At 38.9% G+C, this 15,121-nt stretch overlaps 1 protein-coding gene across 2 annotated transcripts in view; it reads right to left on the reverse strand.

Annotated features, from left to right (window-relative positions):
• The window catches only part of GLRA2 (glycine receptor alpha 2), a gene marked incomplete at both ends in the record, with an annotated part of 120,638 nt that extends 106,028 nt beyond the window's left edge, over positions 1–14,610 (reverse strand). For both annotated transcript variants that reach the window (XM_083881399.1, XM_083881398.1), the window contains 2 exons: positions 12,255–12,388; positions 14,543–14,610. In XM_083881399.1, coding sequence (XP_083737525.1) covers positions 12,255–12,388; positions 14,543–14,610 — 202 coding nt within the window. The remainder of the gene's footprint in view (positions 1–12,254; positions 12,389–14,542) is intronic.
• Between the last annotated feature and the right edge of the window lie 511 nt (positions 14,611–15,121).

Consider the following 15,121-nt stretch of genomic DNA (forward strand, 5'->3'; position numbering starts at 1 on the left):
TGAAGCCAGGGTAGCCAACTCATCTAAGAGACTGCATGGAACACAAGATATAAATGTGTTCCCTGAGAAGAGAAAGCAGGAGGGAAGATCTACTTAATGAAAGGGAAAAAAAAAAGTATTAATAATATTAAAATGTTGCTACTAGCCTAAGTTTCTATTTTCAGTCAGAATGAACTGATTACTTTTTCTTGGCATATTCATTTCAAAATATTTCTTTTAAAAGAAATGTTACTTTATTCATTTCTATATAAATATGTCTTACTTTGTTCCTTCTCTGTGATTCTGATTTTGTGTTGCAGAAATTAATGGAAGCTCAGCTATAAGTGTCAATAGCTATAGTCTCAAATGCAGGGCTTAGACAATACCTATCTCTGAGGCTACAGAAAGGACTTAGAATCAATCTTAACTCCCTTCTTGTTCCTCTGAGCCTCAGACACTCACTTTATTTAACAATTCTGCCAGCTTTTCTCCATAATGTTCCTTGTTTTACTGTCTGAAGGCATATGCAGGACTTGAATTATAAAAGCAGCTTGGGTAACTAATATTAGAGAGCAGACATTGATTTATGGCTGATATGGAATTATACACCAAATGATACATGGGACACAGGTGAACAATGGGATTTAGACAAATAGGATGGCTCACTGATAGGGACAAATGACAACAGAAATGGTCAGGAGCTGGTATAGATATCAATCAGCAACAGGTCAGAGACACTGATGCAAACAACCACCACATCTTGCACTAACAAAATAAAATTTTCCTTTTATTTTTAAGTATTTCCTATTTTTTACCTCCTTACAATTTAACTCATTTCCACACAATGTATGCAGAAGGTTATTTTGACATTAATTCCTCCACAGTGACTCTCACCTTCAATGCTCCCATCAGTTGATCTGTTGCTTGTTTAACTCAGCGTCCTATCCCTCTCCTTCACACATCTCCTTTCCTTTGGGGAATCTCCTATCTCAAATACCATATCCTAAGTGAAAAAGAATCTGTGTTTTTACTGCAAGGCATCCTTAAGTTACTTCTTGGGTTCTTTCACAAGCATTTTTTTTCTGTCATCAGTTCTTTGTATATATAAAATGACTGGAAAAATGGGAGGGGAATGAAAACTCTTTGCCAGCCTAAAAAATAAGTGTCTCCTAAACTGACTGCCTTACTTTTTTACCAATACCAAATCTGGTCTTTAATGCAGGATGTTCACTGCATTGCTGTGAGGAGATCACACAGCTTTCACACGGCTCAGAGCTCTGCTGACATAAACCATGTTGCAGGGTCAGGATATATGATCTTTTTCTGGCTTCTACCACCAACAGTCATGCTGAGCAGAGGTCTTCTACAAAGTCATCCAAATGAGACTGTGTCCACACTGAGGAACGTATTGATCTAAATTGAATCTATCCCTAATTATTTTTAACTTTGATAAATCAAACTTATATTTTATTAAAAAAAAACAACAAGGAGTTAAAGTCTGGTTTTAACAGATTGTGTGTGCTTTATCTCACACAAAACACACCTTTGAAGTGTGACAAAACCAAAACTCTCAGGGGTATGAAGCCAAAAATCGCAAACTTTTTCGCAGGGGTACAGAGCCAAAGAGCTGAAAAATTCTCCCAGATACTTATTTTTGGATGTTTCCTATAACAAGTCTGACCAAAGGCTTTAACACCTCAGACTGCTCTGTCTGATGGGATATCACTGTCTGGAAAGGAAAATTGCTGCAGCCTGAAACTTATATGGAGAAAACAAATCTTCAGTCTTAGTTTAAAAGGAGGGAGAATTTGCACAGGCAACAGGCAAATTCACAACTGGAAAAAAAGGGAGTTTTTACATATGCTCCTGCTTTGGCACCATGCGTGTAATTTGCATCTCTTCAACAGCTGATTTAAATTGCAGTGTGAGAGTTTATAGCAGCATTCTGAGCAAGCTGTTCTGCTGTTTTATATATTATTTAGGGCTAATTCTTTATCAGGCATAGTAAACAGAGCAAGAAGAAAGAGCAATTCTGATACGATAGTTTCATAGCCTGAGACAGACACAAAAACAACACACATGGGGAGTGTAGTCATTAGGGGCAGCCTAACATAATGAGCATCGATCTGGTAAATTTAAATCCTAGGTTTTCCCTGACTAATTATGTCAGTTTAAGGAGAGCATTTAGCCTTTTCTCAGATATATTTCCCCAAGGACAAAAGCAAGGGAGATATCCTGTAGTTGTGCTCCTGCAGTGGAGGAACAATGAGTTTGTTTGGGCAGCATGAATCCATTGAGTGTTGGTTACCATTCTTTAATGGAGAGTGCCCAAAATTCAGCTAGTCACAGCTGTGCCCAGTTGCTTCTCTGCAGTCCTGGGCTTTGGAGACACAAATACACAGGTAGAGGTTATTAACTTTTGGAGAAGAGCATCATTCTGTCACTGTGTTTCCCCAGACAGCCCACTGTTTATTACAGACAGAAACAATCTCAGCCCCGTGGCAGGCTGAAGGAGTTGCAGTGGCAGCTGCTTTGGTGCAGAGCACCCAGGCTCTTGTGGAGGAACCATGTGGTCCATGAGGCAGAACATGATTCTTCAGCACAGCAGGGTTCTGCTTGCAGAGAGCAAGTAATCTGCAACGGGCTCTGTGTGAGCCCTCCTGAATCTGTGATTCTCAGCAGGGTTGAGGTACCTCCTTCAGGATCCACTGCTCAGACCACTCTGCACCAGATCAGCATATACAACCTTACACTGAAAAAATCAGCCAAGAATTTAATTCTTTCCTTCTAAAATATAATCACTTTTGTGGCCAATAACAAAACATTGAGAGATTTCATGCAGAAAGGGTCTTTTCTATGAGCTTCTATGCCTCTCTCAGATTGAAGGGATGCTGACTTGCATGTCTTAGACTACAAGGCTGTGGATTTCTCAGAAAATGGGGTGGGATATCTCTTACTGTCTCTTATTCAGAGAAGGTGGTATTTATCCTAAAGTGCAGCATGTGGTCACTGCAAAAAATACTTCTATCTTAGTGGTCAGGGCAACCTCACAGGAAACATGAGGGTAGTGCTGATTCCCAAACCCTGTCCTTACAACATTTTCTGTAACATCAGTTGCCCCTAAGGTTTACTGGCTACAACAGGCACTTCTGTGCATGTCATCAAAGTGGTCAAGAGTAAAGGCTCTCCTTTCTCAGACAAGCAGCTACACTGAATGATTGAAAAGTCATGTTCCCTTTGCATTTTTCCTCTGGCTTAGTCAAGTTTGAACTCTTTGCTTCAAAATAGACCTTTCAGAATAATTTATACTCCTTTGGACCAGATAGAGAACTCTTTAAGCCGAGGAGAAACTGGACCATATAGGGAGATGGAGGTGGAGCAGTGCCTCATCAGAGAGTCTGAATTTGGATTAGGAGAGAGGTGGATGCTCTATGAAGCAGACTGGGGCAGTTCTGTGCACACTTAAGAGCAAAACTGAGAGAATCTGAGGAACTTTAAATAAAAAAGTAATGTTTAAAAACAGTTTAACACTGTAATTTTTAAACAGTAAAACACTGCCAAGTGTTACAAAGCAGGTAAATCAGAGATTTCTGGGGAGGGGGCATGGGCTCTGTTTGTGGGCTCATATTCACCTAAGTCCTATTTTAAATGCTTTCTTCTTTTATTGACTCATGAAGTGGTTACATGGAATTGATGCTTCAGGGGTAATCATTATGTTTTCATTTCAGGCAACACTTGAGGATTGCTGGTAGCTGGCACAATTCAAATAAGCCACTAGGCTGCTCTTATTTAACCCTCATAAGTAATTGAATGCTTGGTGAATTACACTTCTCTCTTATGTACTGTATGGCTACTGTACTTGCACAGTTTCCAGTATCAGAGCCTTTATAATTCTATAAATTTATAATTTTAATAATGGACTTGGTGTTTATGACATTGGCAGGTCACTATTTATGCCATACATGGTGCACCCTTCATCTTAGAGTTCTGCCAGACCCTGCATCACCCTGTCTGCATCATCTGGGGGGCTCCTCTCTGCAGACTTAAAATCACACATTTCTCTGAAAGACTGTGAAATGCATATTTGGAAGCTGAACTGTCAAACACATTTTCTGATGACTTAATTGGAGATTTATATGGACCTACAGTGAAGAACCAACCCCAGCACACCCAGAGAGAGGGGGGCAGTAATGGAGAAGAATGGAAGTTTGAACAGGCAAGGACCTGCAGGAGGATGAGACTTCCCCTGGAGGCTGAGGTGCGTCACAGAACCACTTCACTGCTCTGGAGAGTAAACACCTGTCAGATCAGGATTGCTGCTGGAACTGAGAGGCAGCTCCATCTGCTCCCTGTGTAACAACCTGTGCAGCTGAGGTGACAATGGGTGACTCTTCCATGAGCTATGGACAGAGGACCCATGGGCTCCCAAGAGAGGTGAGTGGTTTACCCTCGTACAGCCCACTATTACCCACCGCTGTTGCTTAGTGTGGGTACCACTGACACAGCCAGGAGCAGCCTGAGGAGCACCAGGAAAGATTAGAGAGCCCTGAGCATGGTGATAAGAGACTCTGGACTGCAGGAACCCCTTTCATCCATCCTGCTAGGGTTGCAGCCAACAGCTCAATGTCCAAGTCCAACAGCTCATTGTCAGTATTGGGACTGGTGCTGCTTAATATCTCTGTCAATGACATGGACAGTGGGACTGAGTGCACCCTCAGCAGGTGTTCCCATGACACCCAGCTGGGTGGTGTGGTCAACACACTGGAGGGAAAGCACATCATCCTGAGGGTCCTTGAGAAGCTTGAGATGTGGGCCTGTGTGAACTTCATGAAGTTTAACGAGGCCAAATGCAAGGTCCTGCATGTGGGGCAGTGCCAAACACCAGCACAGGCTGGGCAGAAAAGGGATTGAAAACATCCCTGAGGAGAAAGGCTTGGATGTGACCCAGCAATGTGAGATTGAGGCCCAGAAATCCAACCCTCTCCTGGGCTGCATGAAAAGCAGTGTGGGCAGCAGGGAGAGGGAGAGGAGTATCTTCCTTTGCTCTGCTCTCATAAGACCCCACCTGAAATACTGCTTCCAGCTCTGGCACCCTCAGCAAAGACACAGATTAGTTGAAACAGGTCCAAAGAAGAGCCACAAAAATGAACAGAGGGCTGGAGCACCCCTTCTATGAGAACAGACTGAGAGAGTTGGGATTGTTCATCCTGGAGAATAGAAGGCTCTTGGGAGACCTTACAGCAGCCTCCCAACTACCTAAAGTGAGCTCTAAATAGAGATGAAGACAGGCATTTTACAAGGACATGTAGTGATAGGACAAGAGACAATGTCTTTAAACTGAGAGAGTAGGTTTAGACCAGATATTAGAAAGAAATTCTTTTCTGTGAGGGTGGTGAGACACTGGAACAGGTTGCCCAGAGAAGTTGTGGATGACCCACAAGTGGATGTTCTGGATGTTCTCAAGGCCAGGTTGGCCTGAGATGTGAGTAATCCTGTCTAGTGGAAGGTGTCCCTTCCTGTGGCAGGGGGGTTGGAACTAGATGATCTTTAAGGTCCCTTCCAACCCAAACCATTCTAGGATTCTATGGAAATCTACAGAGGAAAAAAAAAATAAAGTAAGGAATCTATTTAATAAAACTGCATATTTCTGTTTTATGAACTGATTTTTCTATGTAAACCATGTTCTAAATGTGTAAAAATAGAGAAATAGATTTGCAGATTATAAATGTATATATTTGTAGTAAATTTAATGTACATGTTTTTATATGTTACAAATATAAACTGCATGCTTTCTAAAACAGACAAAACACAAGATCCTTAATGAGTGACCCAAGGACCTTGGCTTCAACTGCATAGAAAATTTAAGTGTGAATGTGACACTGGATGTGATAAAAATATTATATTAGGACATGATCAAAAAAATAGGATATCTTCCTTTTATAGTAATGATCTTTGGCTCTGCTTTGACATTTGTTTTTCATAAGTCCCCTTTGTAGTTTATGCAGTAGCAGAATAATATTCCATGACAACAGCCAAATCTATTGATATATCTTAATTAAATAATTGGTTCTGAATAAAGGCAACACACCAATACAAGATGGATTGCTGTTGCTAAACATTTATATATAAAAGAAGACCTGGACAGATCCTCAGCTTGGATGACAGGCAGCATTGGTTAGCTTGTGCTTTGCCCTGCTGCGTGCTCACTGCCTTTCTGGCTTGCCTTGGAAGGAGCTGGCTGTGGGAAGCTCAGAAAGAGATCCAGGGAACGAGCAATCAGCCAAGCACTGTAGCTAATCAGGGGTGCCTTGAGTTTGCTGTCTGGCCCCATTTGTCTAGTAGCCTAGACGTAACCTAACTAGCCATGCAACTCATCCAGCCTATTCATGTTTTGAGAAAGAACCTGAAATTAAAATAAGAGATGAAGAAATGCAATGTCCATAGCCCCTTTTTTTCCCCCTAGCAGTTTTAAAAGAAACACAGTTAAAAGGATCCTTCTGCCTGAAAATGTGCATACCTAAGGCAGAGCCTGAGCATCATTTCCCTAGCTTCATTTTTGCAGTTGAAGAAAAATAAATCAAAACCAAATAAACCCCATGTCCTGTGGGTAAATATCCTCGTGCAGCATCTTACGTGCAACGAGGTGTGTCTACACGACTTTATAAGAAAACATTGCAAAGTTTTAGATATGTTTCAAGGAAGAAAATAAACCAGAAGCTCACCTTCCTAATAATATTTGCTTGGACATCTTAAGCAACTATATTTAGGGAGTGCAATGGTCTGGCCAGATCTGAAAACTGTCCAGTGTTCTCCCTTCTCCTATAATGAACCCTCATCCCATGCCCTAAAACTTGAATGCACCAATAATGTGCTCTTTCTTACTACATACTCCTCTGCCTGAACAAGATTTGAGTCTCCATTGGACCTGGCCCTCTGAGCCTTTGAACTTGGCTCTTTCTGAAGGATAACCCAGTATGGGATATTCACCACATCTGACTTCAGGGCCAGTAATTATTACCAACTGAAGTGAAGTGGGAAGGTCGTTAACCACTACAGAACAAATTGCTACAATCCCACAGTTTATCTTCGGTATGTTTTTCAACTTTTATGTGTCAAGATTAAGGTCAACTTTTGCAGACAAATCCTCTTATCATGTGCATAGAAACTGCTTTTATTTATTAAGCTTGATGCCATTATTTTCAACCATAAATGTCATTCAGTGTTTTCCATTCATGTTTTTAAACATTTCAACACTGATCTACTCAGGGGCCAAGTAAGTAAGTAAGCAATGGGTTTGAACATATGGGAAAACCTGATCCTTGCTGCCAAGGAGTTAAAGTATTAAAGTGCATAAGCCATTTCCTGTAACAGTTGTCAGGCTAATTGTCAGTAAATTACTTAGTCCATGCGTTTATTATTCAGATATAAACCCACGGACTCGGCATGAAAATGGCATTACTCTGTGGTAATCACAGACTAATCTTTTACAACTATGGTCCTACACCCCCAAACTGCATCACTAACAAAACAGCAGCTTTTGAGAGAGTTAATTCACACCCTATTGCACCATCCAGTCATGAGGGTAACATTAGCAGGCACTATCGCTGCAAACCTCCATGTAATTTCATAAAAATCAGAATAATCTTTAGTAAACAGTGATTCAATGGTAAAGATTGAATTTAAAACATGGAATGAAATTCAATACAAAGAAAATCACTATCATCTTCATTGCAAATGTTTTCTATACCTGAAGATAACACACTTCTGCAGTTCTTGGTGACCAACTCCCCTGTTCTGTATGCAGTGCATGACAGCCAGCCTCATACCTAAAATATTTTGGCATAAGCAACCTAGCAATGCCTATAGATAATGGTATTTTTTCTATCTGATAATTTCTAGATTGCATTTAGATTTTTAGTGGTGGCAGATGATGAAAGTCCTAAAAAGTCAAAACAACTAGTAACCTCTGAAGATCAACACCTGCTGTGAAATGTTAAATTCAAGTTGACGTTCCATTAGCCCCACATCTCATGTTGTGATACAGTTTTAGATTGATCCCTTGTATCCTGGCATTATATGCAGTGCTCTTGAGCCTGAGCTGAATGCACACTGATACCACTTCACCATCCCTGGTTTCTAGCAATGAGAAAGCACATTCTTGGCTAGTTTCATTACAGAGGTGCCCTACACTGCTATTTCTGGCTTTTATTTAACTTTGAAAGCAAAGTGAGCACTGGAGAAAGTAAAAGACATTGCTTCTCTTGTGTTTTACCCTTAAAAATAGAAAATTAATATCAATAAAATAAAAATGCATTGTGCAAGCCTCACTTTTTTTTATATTTCAGAAACTATGCTCAACTGATGTTATAATTGAAAATGAAACTGCAAATCAACTCATAGGACCATGAGCATACATTGGTTGTCAACAGAAGGACTCTCAGGAATTTCAGTTAGTACTAGATTGCAGTCTTCATATTTACATTTAGAAGTATTCCCCTCTGTGTCCTTACACAAATTATTAGCCTATTCAAATTCAATGAGAGATAAGTGGAAGATGAAAAAGTATGCTTTAAATATCTGACAGAGAGTGATTAAAGAAGGGCAGTTTTGAGAGCTGTCACTCTGGCACTTCCTTCTGGCTTTTCATCAGGGAAATATCCCCTCTTAGTGTCTGGACATTTTGTATCCAAGCACTTGAAATCAAAAAGAAAAATATGCTCCTCTGCGTTTGAATGATTGTACAAGACAGAACAATTCAAAAGAGAAAGTACCTTTCATTATATGGTACTTTCATTATACAGTACTGCTGGAAAAAAAAAATCACAATCAAAAAACCCTAGTTTTGATGTCTAAATGTTTATATATTCACCTGTTGCTCTCCCGCTATCTTCCTGAATTTTTTAATTTGCAAGAACAAGATAGGAAAAAGCAGTCACTAATGAAGAAATGCTTTATCTGGATAAAACACCTTGTTCCAGTAAGTAGCATTTTTCTCTCTCTTTAGAGTGCACAGCCTTTATTTCAAAAATTAATCTAATAGCTGTTGTTTTCCAGTAATTCAAATTAGTCATAAAAGTATATTTAATTATTGTATAATCAGTGGCATAAGATAAATGTGTTCTACTCAGTTGCATTTCCATGAAATCAGACTTTTCTGACACTTTAAAATGCCTGTAGTGGACTCAGAAAAAGCTGTGTAACTGGTCTAAGCAGAAAAAGCTAGACAAATGTATGAGTAGAATCAGAGAATCACAGAATGAAGTGAGTTGGAAGACACCATCAGGATCATCAAGCCCAACTCCTGGCCCTGCACAGGGGCCATGAGAATCCCACCATGTGCCTGAGGGCATTGTCCAAATGCTTGTTGAACTCTCTCAGGCTTGGTGCTGTGACCACTTCTCAGGGAAGCCTGTTCCAGTGCACAACCACCCTCTGGGTGAAAAACCTTTTTCTAATATTGAACCTAAACCTCCCCTGACACAGCTTCAGGCCGTTCCCCGGGTCCTGTCACTGGTCACCAGAGACAAAAGATCAGTGCCTGTCCCTCCACTTCCCCTCATGAGGATGTTGAAGTTTCCCCTCAGCCTCCTCCTGTCCAGGCTGAACAGACCAAGTGCCCTCAGCCACTCCTCAAACAGCTGCCCCTCAAGACCCGGCGAGGAGAGGCTGAATAGCGGCACAACTATCTTGATTCACAATGTTTTTTTCTGAAACATGGTAAATAAATATTATCCTGACTAAAATCAAAGCCAGATAGAAGATTCTAGTTTAAACCATTGCTCCAGCAGCCTCTTTTATGTTAAAAAGTTTTTTCCTTAAAATATAAGAATTGTTATGAATCAGGTACTAAATCAACATTTCATGCATTCTTCCATTTATATGATTTAGAATATCAGTACTGTAAAACGGGCCTTACCCCCAAAGTTATCTTAAACATATCTATAAATGTTAAAAACCAGAACAATCTATTATGGACACAGTAAAGACTCTTTTAAAAAAACAGTCTCTATCATACTAACTTCAAGGAAAATAAATTTATTTTGACTCCTTTGCAGCTGTCTTTATTCTTTAAAAGGAAGAATTATGCAATACAGAACAATAAGTATTTTCAATTTTTTTGAAACATTAACTAGACTTCGGCAACAAAAACATGGATGTTGACTAATAAATAGGGTTATTAGCTGACAAGGTTTTGACCTTGGTGATGTGAAGTTCGAAACTGCATGACTTAACTCTCTAGTTCTAAGCTCTGAGGTCCAAAATACCATTCAAATGAACATAGCAAAGAATAAGAACTTTCAGGCCCCTCACCAGAAGACTGAGAGCTCTGGAAGAGCTCACAGATACAAAATTATGAGAAAGCATTGAGGATTTATTTATCAGTTCAAATTGCTGCAAAGTACCATCCTGCTCTGGAGTGTGACTTAATAAAAAAATCAAAAACCAAAATATAGCAGATGCTTTCCCAGTAGGGTCTCATATGTGTCAAGAGGCAGCAACTTCACTTTGGGAATGCAAACAAAATACAGGACTCAGAGGGGAGAAGTGTCTGTCAAACATCTCAGTGTGTACCACACAATACCTGCTCTACACACTTCAGTGTCAGGGGAGCAAAGCTCTGAACCTGCCTGCTATGATTTTCATTAAAGGGTTGTAGACACATACTGGGGAGCAATAGAGGCTGTCTCTAAGTCATGTGCGCACATGGGACTGTTGCTATTACTGGTTTTTGTCTGAAATACAAGAGATGAAGATTTTTTTAGTGTAGCCCTCTATCCCCTTTTAAAGAGCAGGAAAATGTTCCTAAGGATTAATATTGTGCTCAATTCAGGCAATTTCTGCTGCCATTTACATTCTCTAAAATTTCACTGATACGCATGCAAACACACAAAATTAATGTGAGAGACTAATGCAATATTACTTGCTATAAACTTATATGGACACCAGTTTAGGAACTCAAAAAGCACTTTGAAAAATACCCTGAAATTAAGACTTTAGACTTCACTGACTCAGTTTTCTTAACTTGTCAGCTTTCAAACCCTTGGATCTGAAATCCATACTGGTTTGCTCCTTGTTCAGGCACAGGAAGCAGTCAGAAGAAGGTGCTTTGTTCTAAATCATGTAATTTGCACATGTGGAACAGAGAGGAGAAACTGATCTTTGATCTAAATTTAATTAAGCACTTTTCTCATTGACATGTGAGCTTCTTCTCTCCTTACAGTTCATCCACTGGCTAAGAAATGATTATTTTTTCCAGCCATTATCAACATTCACAGCACTGCTAAAAAGGCTTAATATAAGAAAAAATGCATTTCAGTGGTCAAAGCTAATAGATATGTGTTGAAAAAGTACGTTGAGATGAGATTTAAGGGAGAAGGCATTCTATCAGTTTTCAAAATGAAACCATATTCTGAGCTTTAAATTGGCATAGAGAAGATGGTTTTGGTGGAATTATAGGACTCTCCCAAAACGCTAAATATTGACAAGACTTCTCTCCCAACTCTTTCATAGAAAGCCACAAGATATTCTGTGCTCTCTTCTATAGGGATTTACAGGACTACAGCAAGGAAAACTTCTGTTGAGTAATAATGTTTGCAGAAGAAGCCTCCAGTACACAGTCTTCTTTGTGCTGGGATGGTGGTGATAATGTTCCACAATTCAGTCCAAATTTTGGAAGAAAAGGGGGCTTTCATGGAAATGCCAGAGTACAGTTTCTATATTTTATAAGGATCCTGAAATGTTGGTTCGTATCATTCATTCAGCATTTGCAGGATAAAATCTTCTGTGTATATTTCTTGAGTTTCTCCTACCTTGGGGAGAAAGCTTTTACTTTCTTCAAGTTGAAAGAAAACATAGAGTTTTTTCTTCAGACACTGCTGTAAAGAAGACAATATCTCAGCATGGAAGTTTTAATGATATTGCCTTTGTGGCTTAAAAATTTCAGGAACAAGTAATCTCATTTGATTTTAGTCTGAAGCCCATAATCCAATTCACTCTGTTAAATTAGTAAGGTACTCAGAAGCATTTTCTGACAGCTGAACATGACTGCTATGTCAAAAGAGGGTTTTCAAGCTCTGGACCCTTATGATCTGGACCCCTACACTGCTCTGTTTCCTAGTCCACCCCATGGACCAGCTGTCTTCCATGGCACTATAACACTGGAAAAGTAAAGTTGTTGAAACCATAAACTAAACCCAGAGGTTAAAAACCCCTCAAAACCTATAATTTATCCCAAACTTTATCAATTAATTTATTAGAAGTCTTAGAAAACTTACCTTTAAAATTTGGTCTTATTCTAGCATCATATCCCGATGTCCTTCCCATCAATTTGTCCAAAAAATCTGAAGGAGACAGGGTCTGTGAGGGGGATTTTCCAGATCTTGAATCATGTTCTTTACAGAAAGTCGTCCTAAATAAATTATTAGCCACCATTAGCTAATATTTAGCTTGTATTGTATTCAAGTCATGGAGAAATTACATCACTAAATAAAATTGTCTTAACTCACTGAAGGTAGAAATTAATATTTTTAAAGAGCAGCATACTCTGCCTTTCATCTGAAAACTTTATTCTAGAAATAAAGGCGAGTTTCAAGTATCATGCATGAACACAATTTTCTATTTAGAAAAAAGCTTAGCTTTAAAAATAAATTCATTACAGTTTTAAGACTTTAAAAGATTCAATTTATTCTTCACCTTAACATGTAAATCCATCTTAGAGTGATTTTGATATCCTATCTTATATCATTATTTTAATTGCATGGATGCTGTTAAAATGTTATGTTAACACTGGTTTAAGGTGGTCTTAAACTTCCAAGCAACAGCCAGCCACACTTAACAAGCAACACTGAAAAACATTGGATTTGTTAATGTTGGGAAAGATACAGATGGAAAAAAATTTAGAATTTTTTTTACAGATGCTACCCAGAAAAAGATTTAAATTATGCTAGTGAGTGTCTGGATTCTTTCCCGACATGGAAAAAAAGGGTTCTGGAGTCAGCCACAACTGATCTTAGGGGAGTTTCACCCCCACTCCATGAGTACTGAATAATAAAATTTAGTATCACCAGGTGGTATTCACATGCAAGTTCTTTGAAAACATCTGTTTCAAGGATTTAAGAGAAAACTTCTGGTACCATATCATGTGTGTGACATGCTGTGTACATAGCACATTACCTATTGCAAGCACATAATACATTGCAGAGAAAGACAGTTTAGGAGTTCCCCATGGTTGTTCCCCAGGGAAAAAGAAACTAGAATGAAAATGGTCATATTTGGTGTTTAGAGACACAGATTTATTAATAAAACATTATCTTAGGTCTTAAATAACCAATTTCACTGTGTCTGTTTCCACTTTATCTTAGAGCTAAATTAAAAGTAATTCTGACTCTGACTTCTTAGGCACTCTCTGTTTAAATATTTGCCCAAAGAGAACCTCAGTTTCCTCAGTTTCAGGAGTGTTTCATGAGGTATTTTCATGCATCTACATGCAAGCATAAAAAAATCAGATATACATGTGATCATCTGAAATGAGAAGCAAATATCAAATCCTTTCTCTCGCTACAAAAGAAAAACAATTCACTAGAACTGTTAAAGGGCAAGGTGATAGTAAATGCTCGTGGTGAGATTCCACACATTTTTTTAGGTTCCATTTATAGGAGGCGGTTGCTTCCTTTTGCTTTTGTCAATGACAGGATACCATTACAAACATTTTTAATATTTAATAGACAGCAGATTATATATCCAACTTAAATAATGAAATAATTCAGTTAAGAAAATAAAAACTGGAAAATTAAGATAGTACACTTATTCGTATACAAATTACTTCTGTTTTCATTCAGAGCCCACTAGTTATGAGTCGTGTTGTGAACCCAGGCTCACAAATATAAACACTGTTCCACTCTAACACTATATGCATACCTGGTTACTCTTAGATACATCGGTACCTGCAGATACACAGCAGCATACAGTTCAATAATGAATCTCATCTAAAATGCTATTCTTGTTAAAAAGACTGACCTGTTTGCTTAGTACCACAAAAAAGTCAATAGCTGAAGCAAAAGCTCATGAAATGTTAAAAAAAATCAGAAACATTGGGACTTTAAGTGAACACAATACTAGTCTGATCCAGGAGTTTCCCAAAATCAGAGGGCTGGTTCTCTAATTTCAAATAACTACATCCCTGACAAAACTGGTACAATCATTTCCAAAGATTGAAGAGGAGGGAACCAAAGCAACTTCCTAAACAAGCTCTGCCAGGAGCAGAGAATTTATACTTAGAAAGAAAAGCCGAAGAAAATGTTCTTAGCTATACTGATACACAGTGAAAAAAGCCCACATCTTTGCATCAGAAAATGGAAAATAGACCACCCAAACTTGAGATTATTATTTTTTGTGTTTGTTACCAAGCAACGAGTCTCTGAGTGTAAAAGGGATAGTCTATATAGAATGAACACAAAACACTCTCAAATACAGCAAACAAACTAGGTTATTGTGACGTAGTATCTTTATAGTTATGATTCTCACAACCTTTTGACAAATATTATTACAGAGTGGTATCACCTACCTGAAGTGGTTTGTCTCTAAGAAAAATGCAAACAAGGTTGTCAATATTTTCACTAGCTGCCGGTTCATTCCTCCTGCTTTCTGTGATGATTTGGAAATATCCCAGAAATTATTCCAGAGAGATGGACGGAAAAAGTAAGCTGCTGCTGCCTAGATTTCCAAATTCAGCAATAATTTATTTTTCTTGACAATCAGGAAGAGAAGGTCTGGATCTCTACAAAGTGGGGGTAAAAGAGAAGTGCCAGTCCTTGGAATCATGGTCAGGTCAAGCCTAGGCTCATCTCCAGCAGTCAGCACAAAAGAGATAAGGCATCAGACACGGTTGTTCCCCCGACTCGCTTTTGGTGATGGAGGGAGAAAAAAACACAACCAAGCAAAAAGAAGAAAAGAAATGGAAAGAAAGGGAGAAAAAAGAAAAAGAAAAGAGGAGAAAACCCAACTATGCGAGGAGCATCAGGCAAAAGGGAACAGCGCTGAGAGCAGTTCTGTTGTCGATATGTTTTATTCCCCTTTCGCTGGAAATTAGTATTTATGAACGCTGGTGGGGCTACTGGGTGGCTCTGCTTTTCCCCTCTTTGGG

This window comes from Zosterops lateralis, assembly GCF_965231275.1.
Source record: "Zosterops lateralis genome assembly, chromosome: 2".
In the NCBI taxonomy this organism is placed as follows: Eukaryota; Metazoa; Chordata; class Aves; order Passeriformes; family Zosteropidae; genus Zosterops; species Zosterops lateralis.